The 18,820-nt window shown below is 53.1% G+C and overlaps 1 protein-coding gene across 2 annotated transcripts in view; it reads left to right on the forward strand.

The window, feature by feature from the left end:
* Rgma (repulsive guidance molecule BMP co-receptor a) overlaps positions 1–18,217 on the forward strand; it is a 41,072-nt gene extending 22,855 nt beyond the window's left edge. For both annotated transcript variants that reach the window (XM_075952491.1, XM_075952492.1), the window contains exons 3-4: positions 8,548–9,062; positions 15,645–18,217. In XM_075952491.1, coding sequence (XP_075808606.1) covers positions 8,548–9,062; positions 15,645–16,343 — 1,214 coding nt within the window. In that variant the 3' untranslated portion in view covers positions 16,344–18,217. The remainder of the gene's footprint in view (positions 1–8,547; positions 9,063–15,644) is intronic.
* The last annotated feature ends 603 nt before the right edge of the window (positions 18,218–18,820 follow it).

Genomic DNA, 18,820 nt, shown 5'->3' on the forward strand with positions numbered 1-18,820 from the left:
GACTATGACACCAGGCAACAGGATGAAGGGTGACCTCCCCCCACCCCAGTTCCCACAGACATAGTGCTTTCTCTGCCTCCAAAGAAAGCCCGTCCTCCCCTTTTATCATTTTGTGTCCCAAAGAGGAAGATGGCACTGCGCGGGTCAGGAGTTTACTAATGTACTTACGGTGTGCTCTATTTAACAAAAGCACTGGAAAACCTAGACACTTACCACAGGGCTGTCTCTGTATCCCCACCACTTCAGAAAGGAGTTTGGGGTTGGGATTCCCACCCTGCTCCAGGTGCCTGGCATGTGCCCTTCCTTCCAGCCTCTGCAGATGGCAGAGAGGGAGAAATTTACTCTTTCTTTTTTTTCTTCTCTCTCTCCCTCCCTTTTTCTTTCTTTCTTTGTTTCTTTCTCTTCTCTTCTCCTCAACAATGTTTTGACCTGCTCTGACCTGCAGCTGAGCAGAAAAGCCCAGCGTGGCTGGAGGCAGGGTCAGGATATAAAGTTCTCACCCGCCTCAGGTGTGAAAGAAGGACCATGCTTCCAAACCAAAAGGCCACATCTCTCACCTGCAGCTTCTCCGTCCTGGGAAATCTTTAATACCTCCCATACCACTGACCTTCTGGTGCCCAGGGCTGTTTTGTCCCTCCCCAGAGCAGGACATTCACCTTTGACCCCCCTTTCCCCCTCCTTTACCCAGACTTGCTCTCAAGCCTTAACTGACAGGCTGCCTGTGACCTCCCACTCCAGGGCTGATTCGTAGCTTTCACATTACCCCATTGCCTGGGAGTTGGTTCCACATGGCTTCCGTGGGAGCCTGGGGAGGGCGGCCTGTTTGGAAAGCTGAGGTGCGCCCTTCTTGGCACTCAGCAAGGGTGCTTGTAGCAACTCGGCATGTGCGGAGGCTGAGGCAGTGCAGCCCTGGCTGGGTGTGACTGGGGGGGGGGCAGTACTGTCCTGGGAGTGCTACCCAGCCACCTCTGCCCTGGCTTAGCTAGACAGTGAGTTCACCCTCCAGGCCCCAGCTTCCCAGGGTTTCTGTCTTCCCTTCCTAGGTCACCTGAGGTTGTCTCAAAAGCTCCAGGTCTTGCTCTCAGCCAAGCCGGAACAATTCCCAGTGAAGCTCGTGGGCGGGAGACACGTTGTAGCTGAGAGACAGCTCTGGGACCCTCAGGCTGCCTGGGCCAGCAATGTCACCCAGGAGCGGTGTTCCCTTCTGGCTGTGGTGATGGGTTAAGTGAGGTAGGCTGTGCAGCACCTGGCAAAAAAAAAAAAAAAATCCAGTCAGCTGGGTGTGTCCCTCTCGGTATCTAAGGCCAAACACCTGGGTGTTTACGCCAGGATGATTGAGTGAAATTCCTGCCAGAGTGACGCCAGCAGGCAGCCTTAGGCATCCATTCTTGTCCCAGAACACCCCCGCCCCGCCCCGCCTTCACGCACACCTAGGTTCCTGGCTGTGGGACTGGAAATCAGCAGAACCGGGCCCTGCTTGAGGCTCACACTCAGAGGCAGCGGTTGGCCCTCCTACTTAGTGTCCTCTCCCCGACTTCCATCAGGATTGTGTTGTGACATGTTTCCAGAGGTGTAGCTCGGATTTCTTCTCCAGACTGGGTGGGCAGTCAGGGAGGGAGGGAAGATGGAGACTTCAAGCTTCAGGGTTGGCCTCTCCCCGAGGCTGGCAGATTTCCTCTAGCGGCTTCCCCTCCTTCCACCCGCCTGTGGCCTAATTGAAGCTATTGCCTCTTAAGTTACACAGCTTACTAAAATAGTGTTCTGATGCTGCCACGGGGGCTTTCTGCAGGAGCTCACTGGCTGAAATCAGCAGGCAGGCAGGCAGGCAGGCAGGCAGGCAGGCAGGCAGGCAGGCAGGCAGGAGCTTCATTTGTTGGCCTGCCCGCAAAGTGAACTCCCTTCCCCCTCCCTCGGGCATTTCCATGGAGGGAGCAAGGTTTGGAGAATCACAAAGTAGGCTTCTAAGGCCCAAAGGCACCAAGATACACAGCAAGATACACCGCAGGGGCCGGAGTGACAAAGGGGCTGGCCTGCTGGGCTTCATACCTCAGGGCAGCAAAGCCAGAGGCTAAAGCCAAAGAACAGCCGTGGGACTCCGTCCCTACCTTCAGCCTTCCCTTTTTCATCTAGTGCCCCCTGGTGGCAGATTCTAGCAGGATGATGGATGACGAGTGGGGTTTAAAGGATTCCTGCTCCCCCCAAGCAAAGGACAGTGATTTGAAGTCAGGCGATATTTTCTTAATGCCTTCCTCCAGCCTGCTCACTGTCCTCAGACCAGAGAGTTTTTTTGCCTCTTGACAGTCTCTGGGAAACGCTGCTTCCCTGATACTATCACGCCTCTGTCCAAACTCAGATGAAACCTTCCTGAAGTTGGGAAGGCCAGCCCCGTCTAAGCGCAGAGTGTGTTCAGAGAACAGCTTTCAGCCCAGTTCACAGCACACGGCAGGAACCAGGACTCTGAGCGGGTAAATCAGGTCAGACAGTCCCTGTGCAGAGTTGAAAACATCTTGACCCTAGGCTTGGAGTCTAAAGGATCCTCACTGCTTTAAGAGAAAGCGTGGCCGTCTCCCTCCGCCCCCCTTACCCGGCCCCTCCCCTAGGCCCCTGAAACCTGAGCTAATCCCTTTGCACGCGGGTAATTTATTGGTCTATTGGGCTTTTCTTGGTGGCAAATTACATTGTCTTTATTCCTGAGCTCTGGCCCTGGAGCGCCTCGCACATTCCTGAGACTCCTTTCTCAGGGTTGATCCTTCACACCCCCTCTGGGCCCCAGCAAAATAAGTTTTATTGAGATGCTTTGTCATGCAAACAAGGTGGTAATAAGCAGGCTATTATTCTGAAAGATGGGGCTTGATTAGCAGTTCAAAGGAGGACTGGGCTACGGTCGGAGCTGTGGCTGTGCTGGTGCGGAGATATTTTTCGTCCTGCTGACATGGTGTTCTGTGAGCATTGCCTTTCTGTTTCCCAGAGGTGCCGCCCACAGAAAATCGTTCAAGTCTCTTGAACCTGAGCCATGGGACTTCCCTCTCTACCGTGGCTCGGTGGTCTACAAGAAAGGCAGGCACTCGGAGTTCAGTCTCAAAAGTGTAATTGGCTAGCTATGGGCAAATAGGTACTTCCTGAACCCTGGCTACTACATGGAGGCCCCAGGTTTCTACCAGAGACAAAATTAGAGACCGATGTTAAAGGGAGGTTGGGGGTGGGCATCAGGAATCTCAAATTATGCTTTAACTGTGGAGTATGGAAGTGGGAAGGTTGTCAGGATAAAGTGGGAAGGTTGCCTGTTCCTGGGAGGGTGCCAGGCAAATGGAGGAAGATGTGTCCACCTTACTTGGGGGTTTCAGAGGAGCAGCTGCAAGGTCGGGCCAGAGATGGCAGCCCCGGGAAGGAAGTATATCAAATGACAGACGTGGGGTGGTTACATTTTAGCCTATGTCTGTGTGGCTCTAGAAGAGGGCAGAGAGGGAACTCTGAGAGGCAGCTGGAAGTGTCCAGAACAGAGAGAGCTAGCTTGCCCTAGCAAAGCTGTGTATCTTGGAGACAACTGAAAGTTTCAGACTCCCACATTCTGAGTCTCCGCGGTGCACCTTGCTAAGTGAGCGTTGCAAAACCGGGCGTGGTGCACGCCGAAGGTCACCGGCAGTTGGGAAATGCAAACAATAGAATCCAGGGTTCAAGGCCAGCCTGGGTCTCCTGAGATGGACTAAATGTTGGGGCACGAAGTAGCTCACACTGAAGCCTTAGCTCTGCTGAACCAGGCATAAGTTGATGAAAAGTTCATATGATTGCTGGGGACCCCAAACTGAGCCCCAAAGGTCCCCTCTACCTAGCTTGGTCTGGAAGCCCACCTTGTTCTGCGAACATTAACATTAGCCCCACCTCTTAAACCAAGTCCTCTACCTTGCATCCTGGGATTTTAGGACAGGTTCGGGGATTTCCTGTTGGATTACCTGAAGTTCAGGGAGAGCCACTGTCCTTGCAAGCTTCTGGATTCGCCTGTTTGTCCAGTTGTCATTCTCGGGACAGTAGCTAATCCTAAATGTTGGTGGACTCAAGAAACCTGGGCTCAAACAAAATGTGCCAAGCACACAAGGTCTCGCGAGCTTTGCAGAGTATTGGGCTCTTGGTGAGATAGAGCACCAGGCAGCGGGAATCAAAGAGACCCTGGAAGCATCCTCAGTCCCGGAATGCTTAGAAAGAGAAAAACCAGGCTGGTGAAATGGCTCAAAAGGTTGACGGTGCTTGCTGCCAAGACTAACCACCTGAGCTACTTTCCCAGAACCCACAGGGTAGAAGGACTCCTATGGGTTCTCTCAGACCCCTACATATGGACTACAGCATGTGTGTACACACACACACACACGCATGCATAATATATATACACATGTAAAATATCTTTCTTAGAAAGAAGAACTAGGAAAACGTTTACATCACCGGGTGAGGTGGGGCCACTCACATGCCATACCCACAAAGGAACAGTAACCTGCCACTGGGGCAGTGAGTCCCTTTCTGCCATGCAGAGAGCTCTGAGGGACTGGCTCAGAAAGGCTGCCTTGCCCTCTGTTTGTACAAGCTGCTGTAAGATATGTTACATACTCCCAGACTCTTCTGCTTCCATGAATATTGTCCTCAGAAGTCCCAGATTACTGCCAGGAATCTTTTGCTTAAACATATATTTGTGAAATATGTATCTGTCACATAAAAAGGCAGTCTCTTGGGGACTTCTGATAGGGGACCCCACCGCTTTTGCTTTTGATACCGGGCCAAGTTGGCTATAGGTCCCTTGACCCCTAAGAGGCCTGTAGTTGGTGATTTAGAACAGAGGACATGGGGTGAAGGGTGATGCCTCTGTAGATATCAGGGCCTCTCAGCTTGCTACCTATGAAGACAGTCCAGTCGTGGTATCTTAGAGGTCCCTCCCCAAGGTCCTTAAGAAATAACAGCTGTACGTACATCACTTCAGGTTGACAGACCCCAGAGAGTTTTGTTACCCTCTGAAGAGGTAGCAGAGGGCACTCATGGGGCACACCCACTTCTGGCTCCGACTTACCACTGTCCGGATCATCTTATAGGCAGTTGTCCTGTTCTGAACTCTGATGTCTCCTTCCACCATCGGAGAGTTCAGCCTTTTTCTGAAGCTCCAGGGAGGCCCCTCAAGGCTGGCTTATGGTCTCAAAGCTTCGGGGCAGCATAAGAGTCAAAGATAGGTCATTTCTCAGCAGCCTCCGCGTCCGACAGCCCTCCACAAGCCTTACTGCTGGGAGGGCGCAGAATCAGTTTGTGCTGCCACAACAGAACCAGGCAAGGCAACAGATCACGGTGTTTGGGGCCTTGGGGAGCCGGTCATCTCAGACGGTGTCTTGAGGAAGGACTTGTAGTAAGTGCATTTTGGGAAAGCATAGAATGGGGCTGAGAAGGTGCACCGTTCACTGTGTGAGCTTGAGGATCTGCGTTCGGATGCCAGGCGTTCAGGTAACAGCCAGGCACAGCAGAGCAGGTCTGTAACCCTGGCTCTTGAAGGATGTGAACAGGTGGATTCTGAGGGCTGGGGGCAGAGGCAGAGAGAAGCAGTCCTAAAACCAGTGCACAGCTGAAACACACGTGTGGCATTGTGACCCAGGGCGACTCCACCCCCTGAGGCCGCCCACTGGTAAAATGAAGATAAAAAAAAATTCCTGCCTCCGGGGTAATAGTGAAAGCCTAAGATGAAAGCAGCTTGGTTTTTCAGAGGGGAGATGACAGTGGTTTGGGGAACTGAGAGCTGTGGTTACATCCTGCCTGTGTCAAGAAACCCAAGAGGAAAAGCTATCCAAGGCCTGGGCACCTTTTTTATCTGTCTGTTGAGGGCCGTAGCAAGTCCTGGAGCCACTGAGCGTGTGCACATCCAGCCATGGTAAATCTCCAAGTTACACCAGCAGTGCTAATGACAACTGAGCAAAGTTTACGACACAAACCTCTTTCCTGGATCATCTTTCCTGAGTTCTGCAGGCTTGGCATCGTCAGCACCTCTGGACCCCGCCCCACCCCATTGCATGATGGCTGCTCAAGGAGGTCACACAACTGTGGGTTTGACCCTGGATGCCTGCCCCGAATCCAAAAGGCCCCCTAAGTTGTGACCCCAATTCTGTGAGGCTGACTAGATGTCACCTGTGACACCAATGGGTCTCTTGTTTGCTGACACGCAGACTCCCCTGAGTGTCTCTGGGTGGAGAAGTTACAAGTGTCCCCATTTTTCTTTCTGGCAAAGAGCCCAAAGTTTCTTCCTTTGCTCGCTAGCAAAGACAAAGTATTAGGATGACATTCAATCTGAAGTTAGCCCTTAAGGCAAGTTCTTTTAAGATAAAGAAATTGAGACAGAGTTGGGTCCTCACAGCTACCCTCAGAAGTGAAATCGAGGCCAATGTCTTCCTTCCGCTGCCTGCCACGTCATAGGCCACATCACCTTCAGACCTCTCTGTGCCCTTTGTCCTGGGCAATAGCATGGAGAACATTCGCCACATGGCTGAGAAATAGAATACATGGGACAAAGAAGTCCACTTAGGGTCCTGTCGTGTCCCCAGGAGCCAATGGAGACCTAGGTTCCTGGGAACAAGTGTCCCAGATAAGTGACCTCGGCTGCCATCTGCCAGCCCCAGCTGTGCAGCCAACCGGATTTGAAGCTGGCTGGCTCTGAAGGAGGGTGTGGGCATGAGCAGACGAGGGCCTCCATCCTTCGTTCCCTCCGTCCTGGTGAGGGTGAGGTAAAATGGACCCCCGTGTAGTTTCCAGGCAGGGCGGACCCCCTGTCTGTGGCGCTTTTCTCATGTACCCTGCTCTGGGATTCTGAGGCAGCAGGAGGGCCAGCCAGCATCCTGCTCCTAGCACTGGGCCAGTCGGAGGCCAAGTACCAGTTGCCTCCCCTCCCCTCCATCTAGAGGAGCAACGCCCAGGGCGTCCCTATGTCCACCCAGGCCAGGCCCTCGGGCACCATGGATTGTGGATGTCAGGAGCACACCTTACGGATTCCCGGAGTCTCACAGTGCTCCCTGGCTGTCATCGCCCTGCAAACAGCAGGCACCAGTGGATCATGGCCCAGGCTGATGCACTGGTCCTATTTTGTTCAATTGTTTTCTGAGACAGCATCTCACTGTGTCACCAAATGCAACCCTCTTGCTGTTGCCTCTCAAGCGCTCCGATTCTGAATATGCACCCCCATACCTGGTGCTGCCCTGATGCAAGCCTTCAGTTTCCATAAAACTGTAAAGGTGGGAAAACTGGACGTCTGCTATTAAATGCTCTCCCTAATGCTCACATAAACACATGACCTCTCAAACCAAAAGAAAAGCATGTTCAACCGGTAACAATCCAAAGGAGCTTGTTTACCAAAGATCTCAGAAACACGGGTAGCCTGATTCTGAGCCGAAAGCCTGAGTCTCATGGAGACTGACTTTTCTGTGCTCATGCGTTAATTATCGTTCTGTTGCTATGAAGAACCATGGCCAAGGCAATTCTTATTAAAAGAAAGCATTTAGAGCCAGGTGGTGGTGATCTTTTAATCCCAGCACTTGGGAGGCAGAGGCAGGTGGATCTCTAAATTCCAGACCAACCTGGTCTACACACCCTCATAAATAATAATAACTAGACAGATTCAAGATAACGCTTTCCGTCAGCTTCCCAGACCATTGGAAAGAGAAGCCAGTTCCTCTGTGACAGGATACAATGTAGCAGCCCACATTGATTGAATTTAACGGTGTTCCCTGCCCACCTTAAGAAACAGTCCCTGGGAACTAGTCAGCTAGCCATCAGCCCCTGCAAGATCTTTATAAGCGCAACTCCGAGTTCTGGAGTGCCTTGTCGGAGAGGACCCAGGACCTCCAGAGAGCGAGGTGGGGTCGTCAGTGTGACCGGAAAGCTCCCCCAGGAAAAGCTGAAGTCATTTTGGTATTGTGTCATTGTTCCGCCCTGGTGGAGGCACTGGGGAATGCACTGAGGTGGTCTCTACCGCACAGCTGTGGTGAGCAGGGACTCCTGGCCCCACGGCTGTGTGCGCGATAGGTCACTACCAGTCAACACATTCACACAATACATTTTACTGTCATTCCTTATTTCAAATCAGTATAAAGATGTAGAGAGTTTTGCAAGGTCTTGTTCTGGCAGGAATGGGGACATATATTTAACAGTGGGGTTTAAATGCCTATCATCTTCCTTTTGCTCTTTGCTTAGAATTTTTTGGAGATGGCCCTGAAGTAGACGTATCTTGTTTTCTTTCTTATGTATTGACTTTTTTTTTTTTTATGTCCAAGGATGGTTGGTCAAAAATCGCCATCCTGTTAAATGCAAATGCTGGCCCTTTTCTGCATCTGGCCCATCTGCCTGAACCCTCCTCATCATAGCAGGCTATGCAGAAGAATCTGGAAGGTTACATAGGGCAAGTTACGCTACGGTTCACTGATCGGTGGGCGTGGATGATAGGTGGCACCGTCTAGGTGAGGCCTCCCTGCATCTCTGACCCACAGGGGTCTGTAGAAGAGGGTCCCAACATGATGACGCATCTGTTCTTCTCCATAGCCATCACCCCCTGCAAGATCCTCAAGTGCAACTCTGAGTTCTGGAGCGCCACGTCGGGCAGCCACGCCCCTGCGTCTGACGACGTGCCGGAGTTCTGTGCGGCCCTGCGCACCTACGCCCTGTGCACGCGGCGGACAGCCCGCACCTGCCGGGGCGACCTGGCTTACCACTCAGCTGTCCATGGCATAGAGGACCTCATGAACCAGCACAACTGTTCCAAGGATGGACCCACCTCGCAGCCGCGCCTGCGCACGCTCCCGCCAGCCGGCGACAGCCAGGAGCGCTCGGATAGCCCCGAGATCTGCCACTACGAGAAGAGTTTTCACAAGCACTCAGCTGCCCCCAACTACACTCACTGCGGCCTCTTTGGGGACCCGCACCTCAGGACTTTCACCGACCACTTCCAGACGTGCAAGGTGCAAGGCGCCTGGCCGCTCATCGACAATAATTACCTGAACGTGCAAGTCACCAACACGCCTGTGCTGCCCGGCTCCGCCGCCACCGCCACCAGCAAGGTAAGGGTATATGCAAGGGTTGGCCGGGCCTGCAGGGTCACACTGTTAATTAAGGCTCTGCTGGTACCAGATGCCTCCGGCACAGCTGGGGTCTTTTTGTTGATGGTGGTGGTGGTTTTTCGAGGCAGGGTTTCTCTGTAGCTTTGGAGCCTGTCCTGGAACTACCGCTGGCTTCTTACTGTCACTAATGAGGCAAATGGTTTAGAAAGGAATGTTCTGGACATCCCTTGTCAGGAGATAAACCAATTTACAACTGTCTGTATTCTGCCTCTTGTGTGGTATTTCTCAGACTTCTAGATATAGCTCATGAGGGAATCATGACACCCCCACCACCACCACTCCAGTGTCAGAAGTTAGCATATAAAATATATAGGTTTATTTGCTTATTTGTTCAACTTTTCTAAGTATTTCATGCATGGGTACTGAATTTAAATCATTTCTACTCCTTTCCCCGCTCCCAACTCATGTGTCCCTCCCCACTACCTCTCAGGAGGCAGAGGAACGTCTCCACCCAAAATGTAGTTGGTGGGAAACGTGAAGCTAGGATTTGGCCTCAGCCAGGACAGCGCCTGAGCCCAGCATGTTCTCCGCTGCCACGGAGCCAGCTGAAGGCCACTCATTCTCCAAGCCAAGGAGGGCTCCATGTCGGGGTGTCAGATCTTAAGTCCTGCTCCCCAGCCAGAGCCAGAGACAGCTGAGATATGACCCCATTTCCCAGGCAAAGGGATACTCCTACCAACCCCAGATTACCTCAGACTTGCCAGGAGGTAAGATACCAAGGGTGAGGGGGCAGTGCTGCCAGGCACTGGGGACATCTGCCCTCCTCTGTGCTGCCAGCTCTGCCACCAGAGCCCCCTGAGGCTCCCAGGCTGGCTAAGAGACAGTGGGTCTATCTCCCCAGGAGGAATGTGTTGTGAGACCACACGTTAGGCAGGGCCAGGCTGGCCTACAAGGCTGTTTCTGTTCCTTCTCTCCCCGCCACACCCTAGAGGTGACCTGGCAACCAGAAAAAAAATGCGCCATCGCTGCCACTTCCTTCTGCTCTGGTGGCCCTGACCTAGCAAAGAAGGTCTCATTCTGGGCCCTCCCACTGAGTAGAAAACAAATAGGTCTTCACCACCATCGCCCTACTGGGTTCATAGTTCCAGATCAGGATGTCTAGAGGGCAGTGGATCTGAGGCCAAAGCGCTCTTCTCCACCCCCACCCCCAGTACACACCCCTCCTGGCCCCTAGAAGACTGAAGGGTGCCTCAGGCAAGGATCCAAACACCTTCCTGCAGCTTTCAGCTGCTTACCACCCTCCTTCCCCAGAGCCAAGATAAATGAACGCTGAAAGCCTGAGGCGGGGTGACTGCTAAGAGCTGCAAGAAACACAGCTCCGGACCGGACCCAGTCTCCCTGCCCCATGCGGGGGGCTCCTGAGGGCTGGCATCTGGGTACCCAGGGAGACCTGAGGATACAAAGGGGATGGGGGACCAGGTAGCTGCTGCTCCCCTTGACCTAGGAAGGTGCGATCACCCACTGTGACTACAGAGCCCAAACATAGACCTGTGTGTGATGAGGGAGGCTGGGCCTGGACCTCTGCCACCTTGGAACTTGGGCAGCGTGCCGTGAGGCAGTGTGCGTGGCCTTAACACACCTGGGTGAGGTACAGCTAGACCCCAGCCCTCAACACGATAGTGCTGTCCGCAAACCTAGGGAATTCGTTGTTCACTTGTTTCTGTGCTGCGTTCGATTCCTTCGCCTGCCTTTTGGATGTCCACTCTAGTGCAGGCTTGATGCAGGGATCTCGGCACCAAAGAACTGGCTGAGCTAGAACGGGAGGCCTTCCCCACCCAGACTAACATGGAGGATTCCCAGAACGGTATGGGGTGTGTGACAGAGCCTGACCAGACCAGTCCTTCCTCGGTGACCCAGACCTTTGATCTCAGCAGGCAGAAACCTCTCCGACCCCCCATCAGGCACTGCAGAAGACCAGACAGTGACAGTGTTGGTATGTGTGGCCAAGCCAAGCTCAAGACTCAGACCAGACTGGGAGCCTTGTGGGCCCCAGAGGAGCTACCTTAGTGGCTGATTTCCAGTGCCCTGGCTTTCTGCCTGTTCTTGCAGCCTCTTGCCCCCCGAGTGTATGTGTGGGTGCTCTCTCAACCAGCAGCATGGACTCTCCCTTCACTGCCCACCTTGTCGTGCTATGCTGTCCCCTCCCCGCTGGCAGCTCCTCACTCGACCCAGCACGGGGTGTTAGGACAGAAGGATGCCTTGGCCCTGACTCTGCTCGGGGAACTGGGAAGGTCTGCCCCTGAGCTGGCTGGCCCCAGATCACGACAGGGAAGGGATTTGGGGACATAGGAAGCAAGGGATGTGAGAGACTTTAGTATAGTCTCTGGGGACCTCCTCTCAACAGAGCCTAGACTCTAGCTCCAGCTGTGTCCACCCTCTCCCTGCACACCCCCCCCCAAACTTTCCGGAAACAGCCTAACCCCAACTGGTCCTTACCCTGACCTCACTACCTGGTGGCCTTGCTCACCCTCAGTTCCAGAAGTCGCATGCAGGAAGTCTGGCCCCATAGACCTCACAACCTCACACAGGGACATTGTACATTCCCAGGGTGCTGCTGGTAGCCCTCCTGCCCCGCCCCCATCTTCAAGGGCAAACCAAGTAGGGTTTTCTACCAAAAAGCAGATTCGTTAGTCAACATCCACTGCCTCGTCCCAGTTTGGCTGGTTGTGCCCACTTTATAAGCAAAGAAACCGAGGCTCTGAGGCAGGAACTCGGCTCTACCTCCCCCCACCTTCACCATTTTTTATTTAACCCTAGCACTCAGAAGCCTGTTATATTGTGTACTTCTTCTCTCTCTCTCCTCTCTCTCTCTCTCTCTCTCTCTCTCTCTCTCTCTCTCTCTCTCTCTCTCTCTCATGCTGGGTGGGGGGGGGGCACTGAGAGGCCCGGGGGCCCCTTTGGGAAGGAGGATACCGTAGGCAGAGATTCATCCATGCATGGTAGGCCGGCAGCCGCCTGCCAGGCTTTCGACAGGCCCCCTTCGTGTTGTTACTTGTGGTTGCGTCCCTGGCACAAATACCAAGGAGTCAGGCAGCCTGTCAGCCTTCCAGGAGGCTGTCTCCAAGAGAGATGGCGGTTCGAGCCAAACCAGCCTTTCCTGTTCCGCGGAGACTGATGACACTTGGAAGGCAGGACCCCCTTCCCCGCATCTGTGTGGCCTTGTACACGGAGTAAGAGCACCGGCCTCCCTCACCCTGCCGTCCGTCCGTCCTTCCAAAAGCAGGACCACCCACTTCCCAGACCACCCTGGCTGGGCCACCTTTATCCCTGCAGGTGCCTCCACACCACAGTGGACAGGCTGTTGGCTAGGAAGAAAAGCAGAAGCTGAACTGTATGGAGTCACCGTTTTCTTAGGTCAGGGACAGAAATAGCTTCATTTTCAGTGGCCCGAGGCATGACTCTGCAGCTGAGACAGGCTCCAGCCTCCTCTGACATCCTCAGTGCCTACTGGAAATGGGAGCCCTAGGGAGGAAACAGGAAATGGAGTCTCCATGCTTAGGAAGCTGTGTGGCCAGTGCCTACTGGGGCTCACACTCTGGGGACTCAGGGCTCCCCAGTCTTTCTCTCACAAAGCAATAGAACGCAGCTGGTCTGTCGTCATACTAGATGGACCCCACCCTGAACCCAGGCTACCATAGCTGTATGAAGGTTCTTGTTTCTTTTCAAGTCAGAAGGAAAATATTAGCATGATCTAGACCAGATTGTATTCTACAAATAGAATCTAAAAGATGTTGGAGTAGGATTCTTGGGGTTGGGTTGGTTGGTTCATTGGGGGTGGGGGTTGTTGTTTAGTGTTTTGTTGTTGTTATTTTGGTTTGATTTTTAGCATTTCTATGGAGTAAGGAACCCACCCACCCCCAAGAAAACCAGAGTACCCTAGCCCCTGATGTAGCCTGACTGATGACCCTCCTAATGTCCTGTGAGTCTGTGACACAGGAAAAAGACGGGACCCCATGTCTTCTTGGATCCCAGGACCCCTGGTTGCTACCATGTACTATCTGGTTAGCATGAGGCACCCACAGAACTGTGCTGAACTGAGGGACTCCTCCAGCAGCTCCCAACACTCGTCGCCGCCTCCTTAGCCTGAGGTGCTCAGAAGCCCCTAGGCTCCACTACCCTATCCTGCTGACACTCTGCTTACTTGGGTCTCCGAGGTTCTCTGCATCTGTAACCACCTGGAGCTGCAGCCAGGCACTGTGTGTCACCCCCGGTCCCCGCATCTCTGGCTCTTCTACCACCCAAGCAGTGTTTCTGGTTTCTTATCCTTACACTTACTGGACCAGAGATTCACTAAGCAACCCCAGGTTTGCCCGTGACCTCGGGAGTCTTCTCGGGCTGTTACCATGACCCCTTTAGCTACCACACACGCCTCCCAAGCAGCTGGGCAGAGCATCCAACCTCAGCCAGTCCCCGTGTGCCATCAGCAACTGCTTCCCTCTCCTGGGTCCCTAAAAGCAGCAGATAGAAGTGGGGGCAGTGTCCCCCTGGAGTTCGATCAGCTAGCTAGCCAGACCCCCCTCTTCATGAGGAGTGAACGTTGTTCTACACAGAGGAGAGTGGTAACTGAGCCTGGGAAGGAACAACTCAAGGTTTGGAGGGATGACAAGGAACAGCTCTGGGTATCACCTTGCCCCATATGCCACCTCTCTCCGTGGCTTCAGGCTGGGTTTCCAGGTTCCTGTTGCCCTCAGATGGGCATAGGCTAGTGGTCGTGGTTCTCAACCTTCCTAATGCCACGACCCTTTATTAAAGGGTTCCCCGTGTTTTGGTGACTCCCATAAGCGTATCCTCACTGCTACTTCATCACTGTCTTATCACTACTATTATGAATTGTAATGTAAATATTTTGGGGAGATTGTGGTTTGTCAGAGGGGTTGTGACCCAGAGGTTAGAAACCCAAAATTAATCCTAGCCCTGCCTTCTGTGGCTGTGACCTCAGGCAAGTTACCACAGCTCCCTGAGCATCTCTGTAGAGTCGGAGGTGTCACCTGCCCTTGGACTGCCACAGGAGACTAGGGATAAGAACTGTGGTACCTGGAATGCCAAATACAGGACGTGTCTGTGGCTCTCAGAACACTTATTACTGGCCTTACCCAGACATCGGCACCTGCAGACCACAGGCTCCATTTGGAAGTGACCTCTGTGCTCTGGCCTGCACAGGAGCTGTAACTCACAGCCTGAAGCCTCTGGCTTTTGGTTTTTTGGTTTTTTTTTTGTTTTGTTTTGTTTTGTTTTTGGTTGACAACCACCTTCCTCCTCCCCAGCTTGAAGTGACCCCCAAAACTGCCTTGGGACCATAACCTCTATCCTCACACGCATGGATTTCACCCACCGAGCATCGCAGTTCTCCATGCCAGATAATCAGGGTGTCAGCAGGGCTGTCCTTCCCCAGTTTCTAGCTAGCTTCTGGTGCTGCTGGCATCCCTTGGCTGGTGGCTGCACCCTTCTCTTCTCCACCTTCCTATTCACTCTGCCTTCTCTCTTGGCTGTGTCCCCCTCAACACAAGTCTCATTTCTGCAGACGCTTGTGTTTACCCTTGGGCCCACCAGATAATCCAGTATGTCTCCACCTCACTCTCCTTCACCCAAAGACATCTACCAAGCCCCTTATGCCACACTCATAGTTGGAATGAATGAGCGTCTGGTGTTTGGGGGAGCAGCATTTTGGCCTGACCATAGTGGACTTAGGATCTTTTATTTTTAATTGGTCCTTTTAATTTTAACTTTATTTTTTATTTTATCTTTATGGTTTGCTGCTATCTATAGTGAATGAGCTTATTTTTTTTTTTTTAGTTAGGATAGTGAACTAAAGTTTTTCTAAGTAATTTTAGTATGTTTTCTAAAAAATCCAGGAAATGGTGGTGGTGCACGCCTTTAATCCTAGCACTTAGGAGGAAGAAGCAGATGGATCTCTGTGAGTTCCAGGCCTGGTCTAACAAGCAAGTTCCAGGATAGCCAAAGCTACACAGAGAAACCTGTCTCAAAACAAAGAAACAATTACAAAAAAAAAAAAGGAAAGAAAATTATAAAGAAAAATATTAAGTGTTGTAAACAGAGGCTGCTTGTTCGTTTCCCGGCCTCCCATACCCAAATAATCACACAGAAACTATATTAATTACAACACTGTTTGGCCAATAGCTTGGACGTCTTTCTTGCTAGCTCTTATATCTTAAATTGGCCCGTTTCTATTATTTTATATTTTACCATGAGGCTTATGGTTTGCTACCTCTCGCTTCTTGGGCAGCTACATGGCATCTGCCTCCTTCACGCCTGTGTTCTCTGTATATCTCTTTTAGTTTGGCCATATTCTGCCCTGCCATAGGCCAAAGCAGCTTTATTCATTAACCAATAAAAGCCACACATATACAGAAGGGCATCTCACATCACAGTGTTCAGCAGTGTGATTGGTATTGGACTACAACCACTATGGAGAAGGGAAGCTCCACCGTGCCCCTCCGTTACCACAGTTCCCTAAAACCTCCCCAGATCCTAATCCACTCTCCTCTGTCCCTTTCTCCATAGCTCACTATCATCTTCAAGAACTTCCCAGAGTGTGTGGACCAGAAAGTGTACCAAGCTGAGATGGATGAGCTCCCATCTGCCTTTGCGGACGGCTCCAAGAATGGTGGAGATAAACATGGGGCCAACAGCCTGAAGATCACTGAGAAGGTGTCAGGCCAGCACGTGGAGATCCAGGCCAAGTACATCGGCACCACCATCGTGGTCCGCCAGGTAGGCCGCTACCTGACCTTTGCCGTCAGAATGCCCGAGGAGGTGGTCAACGCCGTGGAGGACCGCGACAGCCAAGGCCTCTACCTCTGCCTGCGGGGCTGCCCGCTCAACCAGCAGATTGACTTCCAGGCTTTCCGGGCCAACGCAGAAAGCCCTCGTAGGCCGGCGGCTGTCAGCCCCTCTCCTGTGGTCCCCGAGACATTCCCGTATGAGACCGCCGTGGCCAAGTGCAAGGAGAAGCTGCCTGTCGAAGACTTGTACTACCAGGCCTGTGTCTTTGACCTCCTCACAACTGGTGACGTGAACTTCACACTGGCTGCCTACTATGCCTTGGAGGACGGCAAGATGCTCCACTCCAACAAGGACAAGCTCCACCTGTTTGAAAGGACTCGGGAACTGCCAGGTGCTGCGGCCGCGGCATTCCCCTTGGCCCCCCAGGGGCTCCTTGGCCCCCTCACACTTCTGGCCCTGCTGCCCGTGTTGTGGTAGACATTTGGCCGCCTTGGATGCAGAGGGAGGTGCAGGAGCCTTGGCCTCTCGCCCCCGGCTTCTCTTGTCTGAGGGCCCGAGGAGTCATCTTCGGGATGCAGCCCAACAGGTGGGCTCTCTGTGACCCCGTGTTCTCTGCACCGTTCAGCAGCAGAGGTGGCCTCTAGCTGATGACCTATACCAGGCCATCCTCAAATGTTTTGGCCGGGGCTCAGGGCCTGGGACAGCTCTCTCTCTCTCCTCTCCCTCTCTCTCTCTCTCTCTCTCTCTCTCTCTCTCTCTCTCTCTCTCTCTCTCTCTCTCTCTCTTAGTGCACGTGACAAGGTTGTGGTGATTGGTGCTGTGTTTTGTGACAGTAGAATTGTGTGAGAGGGAGACCAACCCTCCACCCTGACCCCACCGTGTGAATGTGCAAGCCAGAGCCCCCATAAGCTGAAGACCCCCACCCCGTTACCAGAGAGACACTGGGAAAGTCGGCTCCTTCCACACCCTCACAATGCACTGAGACGGGCCCAGCTGACTGCTGCATACCCACCTACCCTGGGCCTCCTGGGCCTTCCCACATACGCGCACGCACACTGTTACACAAGCACACTCGCACACGCTAAGCCCACGGGTACACCCCCAGCCACCACGTCAGTGAGGTTGAAGCATCTACACCGTTCTTTCCCGGGGCAGGGCCTCTGAGCAGTATGACAGGCCCCCAGAGGGTCCTCGCTCGGCATCTTTAACCAATAGATGTAAGCTTGTGGTCTGTAGGCTCCTGGTCCCTTCCCATCCCATGCTACAGAGAGACTTCCCCGTGCGTCCGGCCACTGTGGGTGTGAGTTCAGGGTACCATGCGCAGGCACCTGCCTGCAAAGCCCCCACGGTTGGAGGAAAGGTGTGTTTTGGCCTGAGGTCTCAACAGTGCCACTCACGGGCTCCAGTCCCATTTCTGGCTCCACCCTCTGCCCCTCTCCCATTGCACTTAAGAAATCCAAGTGCTTGGTTCTGAATGTTTCAGCAGAAAAGTGATCCTCCAGTTCCCGCCCTCCCCCGCCCACCACCACACACCCTGCTAGGTGTACAGCCCCTCAGCAGGGGCCCTGGGGCCTCAGGGCACGAGCAGCAGACACAGTAGATAGGGCCAGCTGGCCTGCCCTGTCCTCTACTCTCTCACCTGCCTTCTAGACTCCCCTAACTGCTGGTCAGCAGCTCCATTCCCCACCCCAGCCCTCTTGCCTGGAGTCTTTGGTGGGAAGAGCAGCAGCTAAGAGGCCTTCCAACACCTGCACCCCGGCAGGATCTCCTCCCGCTAGTCCCTCGTTTAAGCTCTGGCCACATGGCCAGAGGCCTGCCGTTGGGAGCCTAGTTTTCCTTCTGCTCAAGGTGAGCACCCATCCCCGGAGCCCAGAGCCGTTCCCATCTCTGCTGCTGCTGTTCCGGAGGCCCCCGTGGAACCAGTGTGGTGTTGTGTCTGGCCCCATGGGCCGCCCAGCCAGCGACCCTGCAAGCCCACCCTAGCCCCCCACTCAACATTTGCAGCACCCCTCTGCTGCTCTCCAGGGACCTCTCATACACTGGCCAGGAGGCTGCAGAACCTGCCTCTCTCTCTCCCAGAGGTCCTGACCCCTGCCACGTGGGTAGCTGGGAGGGGCTCAGCCCAGCCCCTTCTCCCTGCTGGTTTGGTTTTTTTTTTTTTTTTAAGCTATCCCTATGTTGGAAGTAAAAAAAAAATTGAAGCACTTTATTTTGGTTGTGTTTGATCACGTTCTGCTTGGAAGTGGGAACCCCTCACTGTGTCCACGTGTCTGCGACCTGTGTGTACATACTGTAAATTATTTATTAATGGCTAAATGCAAGTAAAGTTTGTTTTGTTGTTTCCTTTTTGATGAGATGTTGCGGTTTGTTTTTCTTTTTTTTTTTAATATTTATTTATGATGTATACAATATTCTGTCTGTGTGTATGTCTGCAGGCCAGAAGAGGGCGCCAGACATCATTACAGATGGTCGTGAGCCACCATGTGGTTGCCGGGAATTGAACTCAGGACCTTTGGAAGAGCAGGCAATGCTCTTAACCACTGAGCCATCTCTCCAGCCCCGCGGTTTGTTTTTCTAAGCGGAATTTGGTCCTTGGGGGGTGGAGTGGAGCAGTGACGTGGATAGTGGATTTCTCCCGAAGCTTTGGGCAAGCGTGTGCCCAAGCGTTGTGACGCGTGAGATGCAGCTCTTTAGCCACTGTGGCCCTTTGTGACTCGGAGATTGGTTTTCTTCCTTAGGAGGATTTGGTTGGTTCGGTTTCCCTGGCACGAGGAATATTGGAGCGGAATGACGCTATGTGGTAGAGGGCTATGATTGCCTTCTAGGACAAAACTGGAGAAGGAGAGGGGCTGGTCTGAGGTCCGTAATGACTTCATCCAGCCAACATTGGCCAGGAGCCTCTTAACCTCCTCAGCATCCTAGGGGCCTGGTGGCATTTTCTAATAGGACCGCTG

Source organism: Microtus pennsylvanicus, chromosome 18, assembly GCF_037038515.1.
Source record: "Microtus pennsylvanicus isolate mMicPen1 chromosome 18, mMicPen1.hap1, whole genome shotgun sequence".
NCBI classification, from domain to species: domain Eukaryota; kingdom Metazoa; phylum Chordata; class Mammalia; order Rodentia; family Cricetidae; genus Microtus; species Microtus pennsylvanicus.